The sequence below is a fragment of the Tupaia chinensis genome, unplaced genomic scaffold (genome assembly GCF_000334495.1).
Source record: "Tupaia chinensis unplaced genomic scaffold, TupChi_1.0 Scaffold144171_2, whole genome shotgun sequence".
In the NCBI taxonomy this organism is placed as follows: Eukaryota; Metazoa; Chordata; class Mammalia; order Scandentia; family Tupaiidae; genus Tupaia; species Tupaia belangeri.
Window position 1 is genome coordinate 1108474 of NW_006204028.1, and position 10561 is coordinate 1119034.

The 10561-nt window shown below is 53.1% G+C and overlaps 1 protein-coding gene across 1 annotated transcript in view; it reads right to left on the bottom strand.

Annotated features, from left to right (window-relative positions):
• Positions 1 to 2458: 2458 nt before the first annotated feature.
• Positions 2459 to 10561, bottom strand: part of FAM117A (family with sequence similarity 117 member A) — a 31488-nt gene continuing 23385 nt past the window's right edge. Inside the window, exons 5-9 of the mRNA XM_027767346.1 lie at positions 9918 to 10052; positions 8694 to 8895; positions 7400 to 7526; positions 2636 to 3819; positions 2459 to 2520 (exon numbers count right to left, since the gene is read on the bottom strand). Of these exons, the coding sequence (XP_027623147.1) occupies positions 3519 to 3819; positions 7400 to 7526; positions 8694 to 8895; positions 9918 to 10052 (765 nt within the window). The 3' untranslated portion in view covers positions 2459 to 2520; positions 2636 to 3518. The remainder of the gene's footprint in view (positions 2521 to 2635; positions 3820 to 7399; positions 7527 to 8693; positions 8896 to 9917; positions 10053 to 10561) is intronic.

Below are 10561 nucleotides of genomic sequence, written 5' to 3' on the forward strand. Positions count from 1 at the left end.
CGGCGGAGGAGCCAGCTCCAGCCGGACATCGCCGACCGGCGGCAGAGGCCTCATAGGAGCTGCATGCGACTGCCTCTCCGCAGGACCCAGTAGTCCCCGCTAGCACTGCCAGCTCAGGGCTACCGAAGGCGAAACTCCTCAGAGCCCAGCAGCCACTTCCTAGAAAAGAGGATCCGCCCTGGTATCTTGGCTCCATCTCTGGCGACTACAGGAGCCAGATGCCTCGGGGTTACTTCCTCTCCTTTGAGATTTTTCTGATCAGGCAACTGTGAGGACACCTGCCACCCGGGGTTCAGCGGGGTGGCCTAGGAGGAATCCAGGCGCAGCGCGATGACGTCTACAGATGTGGAGGTCACCAATTGGCTGCATTGTGCAAAACCAGACAGGTGGGCGGGGAAGGAGGAGGAGCGACTGCCAGGGCAAGCGAATTGTTTTTCTTCCCCAGTCCGCCACCAGGACTTAGGACTTCTGCGGGGTCCTAACGCCGGGAACTCACACGGGAGCCTCAGCGCCCTCTAGCTGCTGCCCAGCGTCAGCGACTCTACCTGCTCTTGACCAGAAGAGGTTCAAGGCCTGGCTTTGGAGAGCAGTCCATCTCTGTCGGCACTTCGCTAGGCTTCCAGGGGCGAGAGCGGCGCGGTTAGCCTCTGCCAGGTCAGGGCTCTTGTCCCAGCTCTGTAAAGCGTAACGTAACGCTTGTCACCTAAATGCTGAGCCACAGTTTTCCCCGTCTGTAGAAGGATAATTTAAAGTACCGTCTTGCCACTTCTTGGTGTTTTGAGACTCAAATGAGGTGAGTTTTGTGAAAGTGTTTTATAAAGTGTAAAGTGTGCAGTGCAAGTTTAAGGTAATATTAGTCATTACTCTTTCTCAACTCTGATCTTATGTCCTCACATGCCAGAGGTGGAAATGCCAGCTTATTGAACTTTCTTTGAGGTCTTAACGACTCACCTACCAGAGGAGAAAGCTTTCAGCAGCATCCGGATTCTCATTAGTGAGCTCCTCGCCCGCCCTCTCCCTCATCCAAGGGTCAGATCTTCACCTGTGGGCACCCACCCGCTAGGGCAAGGCTGATCCTGGGTGTCGCCTGGGACCCCCATTCAATAACCAGCTCAAATCTCAGGCAGCCTGTTGGTCTCCGGGTTGCTGTCTGGGTAGACTCTTGCAGCCGCCCGCTGCTTTGGCACGGCCTCAGGCAAAGGAAGGAAGCACTGGGCAGCACCACACCCATCACAGGGGCCTGACTCACTGAGCCCTGGGGGCACCCTGGACAGCTTGCAGGGGGAGGGGTGAGAGAGAGATCCAGTCTGTCCCCAGCCCGGTCTGTTAGTGGGTGGTGGGATTCCCCACACATCTGCTCTCTACTCAATCAACCTGCGAGTCCAGGGCACCCAACAGCAGCGGGGTGAGAGACCTGGGTTCCAGTTAGGCCCTGCCTCTGGACCAGCTGAGACCTCAAACAATGAACTTGACTCAGTTTTCACATGCGAAATGAATGGGAATGTAATAAGCAGAAGGGCGCTGTGGCTAGAAACATGGGCACTGGATTCAAATGATCAGGTTTCCAATCCCGCTCCCCTGCTTTGTATCTGTGTCTTTTGGGCAAAGTTATGCAGTATTTTTGTCCTTCCCTCATTCGTATAATGGGACTTCACTGCATTTCTCTCCTGGGTGGCTGTCATATTTCACCGACATGTAAAACATTGAACACAATACTTGATAGTGTAGTGGGGATAGCCTTGTTAGGCGTTTGTCCTGCGGTCTTATGAGACTGATACAATTGTACTTAATATGACTGCCTTTGGAACAGTCCACTTTTGACCCATATAATAGGGGCAGTGTTTTGTGAAAGTGCTTTGTACATCCCAGAGCACAATCAGAATGTTAGGATGGTTATTCCCATTTTCTCAAATGCCTAAGAGCCCTTGCTGCTGCAGTTTATAAAGCTGAGAGGCTGTGAAAGGACAAAACCAGTTTCTCGGAACCTTCCAAGGCTGCACAGTGCCGTGGTATTTAAAGGAGCCCAAGCTTCCCTATAGCTGTGCTGAGAGTCTTCCGGGCTATTCCCTGATCTTGTTCCCCCTCCTGGTGCAAAAAGTACCCACTGTATCGCTGTCTCCCTTGGTCAACCTCATTTTCTCTCTGAAATCTACTCTCTGGGGAGCTTTTTCACACTCAAGCAAGAATGGGTGACTTCCCCAGTGACTCCCTCAGCTCACTCCAGGACACAGCGCAGTCTTCATTCTAGACAGCTTTTTCACGGGCCTGCTGTTTACATGTCCATGTAAGGAGTCCGAGCGTGCTGGCCAGAGGATGGGAACTCTGCGTCCATCCACGGAACCCCGGAGCCACAGGATGCTGTGCCAGCTAAAGGCTTTCTCTTGAAGAGGAGGGTGGAGTACAATAACCTCGGTTTCCACCCCACCCCCCCGTCCCCAAATATTTAACAGAGCCCCAAGCTGCTGGGAACACATATTTATTTATTTGGTCTATTAACACCAAGATCTGCAAAAAAACAACCTCTAAACACAAGATAAGAAAACTTGAACATTAACATTCTTCAATTTTGTGTAAGCTCTGCAGTACGGAAAATATACAAACTTCAAACAGCTGCAAAAATAGTGTCAAAAACAACCTCTAAACACAAGATAAGAAAACTTGAACATCAACATTCTTCTTCAATTTTGTGTAAGCTCTGCAGTACGGAAAATATACAAACTTCAAACAGCTGCAAAAATAGTGTCTTTGGGAGAAAATAGAGTTTCTACATCGATACAAGAAAAAATAGGCATTTTTCAAATCCAGCCCAGCCTTGGGGCAGGTGGAGGGTGCAGAGTCGCCCCTTGCCACCTGGAGGAACGCCAGCTCTCCCTCTCCCCCACTGCCCACCTGGGGCTGGGCAGGCTGGGCTGCTGCTTAAGACAATCTGTAGTCAGGGTGAAAGCGAGATGAAAATGCCACTGGGAAAAACGCCTGGTTCCCCCTCTGCCAGCAGCTGGTCAAGTGTTTTGGCCCTTTAGGGCTGCTTTGGTCAGCTCCCCCAGTGAGAGGGAGGCTTAGGAATGGGGATGAGAGGATGGGGGCGTCTATCTTCTGGTCTCCTCTTCCAGTCTGTGGAGGAGGAGAGGGAAGGACATCTGTGGTGTCCCCTCCTTTGCTCAGGGCCAGCTTGCTCCATGACAAGGATAGGGGCTTCCTATACAGTCACTTGGACTCCTTCAGGGGTGGGAGACTCAAGACCTTCTAGGCGAGTCTCCACCACGTGAGGGAGGTGGCGGCTTCACAGGTGAGAGCTGTGAGCTGCCCAGCTGCTAGTGGAGAAGGCAGGTCCCCTCCCGCTGGGAGGGGCCGGTGTCCATCAGAAAGAGGATCCGGGGCTTTGACACAATAAATGAAAGTGCTCGAAGGCCGAGAGGGAAGGGTCCTCCATCCCCATCTCCGGGGAGCAGGGGAGGGCCTGCCACCAAGGCACTGGTCTCCGTGGTAACGTGGGGACTGGGGGTGGGAGGGTGGCACCCTCAGACCACCAGGGAGCTCTGGAAAAGCACTGGCTCCTCTGATGGTGGGGTGCGCTGCCATGGCTCGAACGGTAGTGGGGAGGCCTTGGAGGCCTCTGGATCCTTTCGAGGTGGTGGCCTGGGGCTGGCAGGGGGAAGAGGAGAGCCCGGGCTGGAGGGGCAGTTGCGGAAGATGAAGCCCATGCTGGGGAACAGTGGCTTCATCAAGCTGACAGGGCAGAAGGCCGAGCCGGTCGGGTTGAAATGAACTTTGTTCTTGTCAGGACAGGAAGTCAGGAAGGCCAGGTCGGGCCCAGGGGATCTGGAGAGTGGAGAGACAGACAGACAGACAGACACGTACACACAGAAGCAGCTGATGAGAGAGGCTCAGAGCTATCACATCATCAGAACAGCAGGGGAGCTGGTCTCTGTTCAAACGGGGTGATAAATGGGCCAAAAAACGAAAGGCTACAGTCTTCAAGCCCCTTAGCCACCCACACCAGGTGCATGTGTATGCGTACCCAGAAGCCTGAGAGGAGAATGGAGAAAGGATTGTAGTGTGGCCATTCCCCCGGGGGGAATGATTTTTCGCTTTCTCTCTCTCTCTCTGGCGAGCACATCCATCCTATGACAAAAACCTAAATATACATACACACACATATATGTATATAGAAAGAGCACGCGCAAGCGAGTGAGCACTAACCAACAGGAAATACGTTCAGCTAGAAACAGGAGAGACTGAAGCTAGACAGCAAGCAGAACCTCCCAGCGCGAATCTAGAGGAGGAAGCCAGGACTGTCGATTTGACAGCTTTTGTCAGTGTCCAGTGCGGGGCAGACTACTTGCCTGAAAGCAGAGCTCCGGGACTCTGTAAGACACCCCCCATCGCCTACAGCACGGTTTCCAGCCTTAGCACCACTGGCGCTTGGGGCTGGGCCATTCCTAGTCGTGGGGTGCTGATGGGGCCGTCCTGCGCATCCCAGGATGGTTAAGACATCGCTGGCCTCTACGCACTAGATACTACTAGTACCATCCCCTGCCCACACCTCCTGCCTGCGATGACTAAATGTCTCCTGACATGGTCAAATGTCTCCCTGTGGACAAAAATGTCCCGTTTAAATGTACTGCCTAGGGGATCAGCAGGTGGCATGGTGGTTAAGGCGCTGGACACTCCCACATGGCTGACCGTGGTTCAAGTCTTGGGCCTATTGGCTTGCTTTTTCACTTTCCCTCTTTCTTTCTCTTTTTCTCCCTCTGTGTCTTTCTATGGTAGAATTAAAATAAATGAATCAGCAAATTAAATTAAATAATCCTAAAAAAAAGATGTACTGGCCTAAAGAGCCTAATTCTTGAGCGCGTGGGAAAGACACGCTGCTCAAAACTTTCGCTGGGATGCATGGGCCGTGATAACAGTGAGACCTTCCGGAGAGTCAGGCACTAGCTCACCACGTGGTCTTGGCTGTGTCTGTCTCACCTGAATGTGGCGGAATTCATCCCTGTGATCTGCACAGTTAGGGAAAACGTAAGGATAAAAGGCAGTTAGTCGGGAGTGTCTGAGTAAGGAATCTATCTTTAAGATGGAAAAAGAGGGACCAGCAGTTAGCGTAATGGCTATGTCGCTGGACTCCCACGTAGTCGACCATGGTTCGTGTCCCAGACCCGGTGGCTTAAACTCACGCGGGGCGCATGTGCGTGCGTGCCCAAGATCCCAAGAGGAGAACGGAGGAGAAGGGATTGTGGCGTGGCCATTCCCCCCGGGGAGTGACTTCTCATTTTCTGTCTCTCTGTCTCTGACGAGCGCATGTGCCCTATAGCAAAAACTTCTCCAAAAAAAAAAAAAAAAGATGGAAAAAGAAGACGAACTGGGCAAGTGAAGAGGGCAGAACAAGCCTGAGAAGTGACTGCTTATGGGGGTTCCGGGCTGTCACTAATGGTTCCAACTGACTCCCTTTTTCTTTCCTGCTTTTTATTGAAGTACATAATATATACACAGAAAGATGTCCCCAGTGTACTCCCACTTCAGTTCTACAGTTCTGACCCCGAGGCCCGGCAGGAGCAGGTGTGAGGCGTGGCAGACGTGAGGCACAGACAGAAGCGGTGGAGTTGGGGAGGCCACACGCAGGGTGTGTGAGGAGCCCTGGGGCCCCAGCACACCGTGTGTCCAGGGTCTGTCCCTGAGGCGCTCCAGCAAGCCGTGTGTCCAGGAGTTTGTCCCTGACAGAGAAGGCAGGGAGTGGGGGGGGGGAGAGAATGTGCAGGACAGATGCATGTTTGCCTGAGAAGGGTGATCAGCAGGAGACCAAGCAGCTCTCAAAGGACAGGAGAGCAACCAGCATGACCCTCGACAGCTTGGCTCCTCTCCCCTAGTGACGCGACTCCGTGAAAGAACCAAGACCAGCCACAGCTTAATTTCTACCAGCATTTCCAGGAGCAGTTATTCGACTGTAACGTGGTTTGTGGGAAGGTATCAGTGCCAGTCTGCATAAGATAGAAGATCTGGGGACCAGCAGTTGGTGTAATGGCTATGTTGCTGGACTCCCATGTGGCTGACCACGGTTCGAGTCCTGGAACCGGTGGCTTGAACTCACTCCTGGCACATGTGCATGTGTGCCCAAGATCCCAAGAGGAGAATGGAGGAGAAGGGATTGTGGCGTGGCCATCCCCCTGGGAGGTGATTTTTCGCTTTCTGTCTCTCTGTCTTTCTGGCGGGCACATGTGCCCTATAGCAAAAATTTCTCAAAAAAACAAAAACAAAAACATGGGTAATCTGGCCTCTTTCCTCCCTGACTCCTCAGAAGACCCAGGGGCCTTGAAGGAAATCAGACCAATGGTAACAAGGATAGTAATGAAACCCTTGGTGGCAGTGGTTTTCTACGTAACTCCTACTCTGAGCTGTAGGAGAGGGGACTTCAAAAAGTTCATGGAAAAAGGAAATCAAAGTACGAGTTTATTTTAGTGCAAAACATTCTGCAAGACAGGCATAGTGTTTCATGATCCACATTCCCATGAACCTTCTGGAGGCCCCTGTACTGTATGCTCCTTAAGCAACCCTACGTTGTTCTCCCTCTTACAGAGATACAAACGGCACCCTCCATGCCTGACACCCAGTGGCAGCGAAATCTTCACTCACGCGCCGTGACTAAACTTCCTGACTGCCATTGAAACTACAGCTTCCGGTGTGAATCCGCCCGATGGATGTTGGGCTGGCAGGGTAAGGAAGCGAGCCGACGGTGCTGCAGAGCGGGGGACAGCAGGGCCTTTGGGAGAGGCTAGCTCTCAAGTGTCTCTGCTAATGGGAGGCAGTTGTAAAGCGATCAGCGGGATGGCTTCTGAATTCCCACTGTGGTTTGGGAATATTCCTTACTTGCAAGGACTGGACATTTCTGTCAGGGAGCTTATGACACTTGAACCAGCACAGCCACAGGCTTGGTTCAGAGCAGTGAAGAGCTGTTGAAACTCTCCCTTCTACTCCAGCGGGGATGCGACACTTCTACGTGACCGAAGAGAACTAATACGTTCTCTGTTTCCCTCTTTCATCATCTCTCTGATGATGGTCTAGCAAATTCTCACACCTTCCCTGGGGATGGAAAAAAATAGAAGAAACAAAGGGCTTAGGTTTCAGACAGCTTCCCCTCCCAGCTCCTGCCGCGCTGGTGACTGGCATGTGGGCAGAGAGCAGGTTTCTATGGAGATAATGATAAGCAAAGATTTAAGTGCTCAGAGTAGGTAATGTCAACAAGTTTGATCACAGAAAAACGGCAGTAGGGGTAATCTCAGGCTGACAACACCTCTATGATGAGAGAGAGTCCGAGACTGACGGTGGGCCCATCAGGTGGGCTCACACAGGGCTTCCCCTCCTCCCCGCCCCACCCTCTCCCACCCTGTCCACTTGCTGTACTCACGTGGCCTCTTCAAACACACGCACTCTCTCGCAGCCTTCTGGGGGCTCCCGTTTGAAGACGTAGCTGTGATTGGGCCGAGGGGAGGCGGCAAAGGCAAGAACTGGCGATGGGCTGCCTGGAGAGGAGGCTGTGGACAGAGCAAGGCCGAGTCCTGTGAGCTGAAGGAAAGGCCTGCACTCTCCTGGGCTCAGGCATTGTGTGGAGAGGGACGAGGCTGGGAGTCACAAGGGAAGGTAGGTGACAGTGTTTAGGCCAATCCATTTGTTTATACAAACCTTTGAAGTGGCCTTCAAAAATTCATAGCAAATAACTGAACAAAAACAATACAGTTGACTCAATGGAAAAATTAGGTCTCATATCAGCTCCCAGAAGGTAGGCTGGCCTCGAACCCCGAGTCTCAGACCTAAAGGAATCCTAATGGCTTCTCTCTGCCTTCTTCCAAGGCTGTAGCACCCTGCCTGATGACACATACCACAGCTTCTTCCTTTCAGTCTCGAAAATCTATCCCTTCTTCCAGGAAGAGCTCCGGTTCTAACTCACTGAACCAGATTGCGATCTTTACTCAACCCCACTTGTGGGATAAAATTCCTCTCACTTTCCACAACGAGCTCTGCCTGGTGGCAAACACTGACTTTATCTATGTATCTCACATTTATTCCTCCTTACTCTCTGCTCTGTGTACCCACGTGTATTGTTAGGTCACGCCCTTGACCAGCCCACCCCAGGGTTGCTGGGAGAAGCAGATCAGGTGATGTGGGCAATAGTGCTCTGTGACATCGGGCTCCCAGGGAGACTGCACTCATACCTCGTCCTCTCAGGGAAGCAGCCAGGGCCCAAGAGAAGGCAGAGACATGGACTTAGAACGTTTGGGTTTCCATCTGGGTCACACCCTGGGCAAGAGCCCGCACTCTCTCAGTTTAGTTCATTTGCAACTACCTTCAGACCTACCGCTCGTATTGATGAGTGGAGTGGGCCCCTGACCAGACACGCACTCCTTTCTACTACTACCTGCTGTCCCTCAGCCAGAAACCGGGGACGGGAAGGAACGCTTCTTTGGACTCCAGTGAGGGCAGAATAAAGCACAGGGGCAGAGCCTCTATGAACTAAATCAGAATGCAATGCGCGGGAACACTTAGTATAGATGTGATGTGCAGAAATAAAGATGACTTAGAAAGATATTCTGGTTAAGTATGTGAAAAGGCTAGACCTGAAATTGACTAAAGAAGGAAGAGGTGGTAGACCCGCCCACAGTCCAGCATTCGCCCTGCTGCCTGGGCCACGGCGGCTGGCTTACCTTTGTCCTGGGGGATGGATGCCAGCTCCTCCACGCCGCCCCGGTGCTCCTCACGGCTGGCCTGGCCAGAAGGCTGAGGGGCAGCCAGGGGCACAGAGGGAGAGCTGGCAAGCTTGCCGGGCTCCAGGAGGAGGAGGGGATGCTCACAGCTGCCACTCTGGGGGGGAGCTGGGGCGCGGTGCCCATCGGGGATGTCAAGGATCTGGTGAGGAAGAGGGGCAGAGCCTCAGTCCTGGGTCTTCTTGGGCCTGCAGCACTGCAGTGACCCTGACAGAGCCCCTTCCTCCAGCCATTTGTGGTTTCCCCACACCTCCTCCTGTTTCCCCATAGCACTCTGCTCTTCTCCCTCATAGCACCTACAGTCCTGTCTGTAATTACAGATTCATTTGTGCGGTGTGATCAAAGTGTCGCCCCACTAGGCTATCAGACTCGCAAGGGCAGGGACTTTCTGAGTGCTAGGCTCTGGGGACAGAGCTGAATGGCAGATGCAGAGAGGCACAGCATGGTAATGCAAGCCACTGCAGGACAAGTGTGCAGGTGACTGTCATGGGTTGAATGCCTCTTCCCTCCCTTCCCAAAACATTCAGTGATGCTCGTACCCACAGCTCAAAGTGTGTGCATGTGTTTGGGTGTGTATCAAAACGTCAGTCACAGGCAGGTCATAAACCGAGAGAGTACCCATCAGAATGACGTTCATGCCACCTGACTGGCATGTCCCAGGTGTACTGTGTCAGTGTAGAAATGTACCTGAGACTGCACAAGGGGTAACACGCCATTCTGCTTGGGAATGGGGCGGGGGAGGAGGCTGCGCAGGGACAACGGACATGAAGGATGAGTGCATGTCACAGGTAGGGATGGAAGGGTGGGTGGCATGAGCTGAGGCACAGGTGGGTGGTGCTGTTGCTGGTGCCGCACGCACAGGAAGGGTGAGCTGGCAGCTGGGTTAAGGTAGTGCCCAGCGTACAGCCGGGGACTTCCTCTCTGCCAATCCTCACTCCTTCCTTTCCACCCAGCACCACAAAGTCTCCCCCAGACACACACCCCCCATCTCTGCTGTCCCTGTGGTGAAGTCTATTTGAGATGAATGGACTCCCCTTGCAGGTAGGTGTTTGTGCATGGCCGTTTGCAGCCACAGTCTGGGTCCCAGAAAGGGAGACTTCTGCTTCCCCCCCACCTCAGCTCAGCAAACGCTGTCGGTGCAGGCGAGGCCTGGCTAGCACTCACCCTCAGCAGCTCCTCTTCCCCCTGCTCCTTCACAAACACCTCCTCCAGCTCTTGGTTGAGACCTTCCAGGCTCCTGTGCAGGCAGGGGCTGAGCCGCAGGACTGGGGACCCTGAAGGAAAGCTGGGCGGGGACATCTGAAGAGGAGGATATGAAGCAATCACATGACGCCCCAGCAAGCCCCAAACAATGACCAGTTCCGGCCAGGGGGTCATGTCTACAGCAGCAGAACCAAGAGAAGATCTGGGCCCAGCTGTGGTGGCGCACAGGTAGCACCACTGCTCAGGGCCTGCACGGGAGACCTGGATTTGGTTCCCAAGACAACCTGAACACATTGGGCATGGATGCACACACCTGTGACCCTAGGCTGGGGCAGGCAGTCTGTGACACTGTGAGACCTTGTCAAAATACCTATTTCTGAGGGCTAGGTGGTGACAAAGCAGTAGAATGTCACACTACAAGAAGACCCACCCGGGAGGGTTGCTGGTTTGTGTGCACAGGCCTCCCTCAGTGCACCAGATAATCCAGCCTGGTGGAGGCTGAAGGTGGGTCACGGTAGCAGGACCCTGTTGGGGGTGCTGTATTTCTCTCTCTCACTCATGGAATAAATAAATAAATAAACTTAAATAAAAACTTGTCTCTTTCC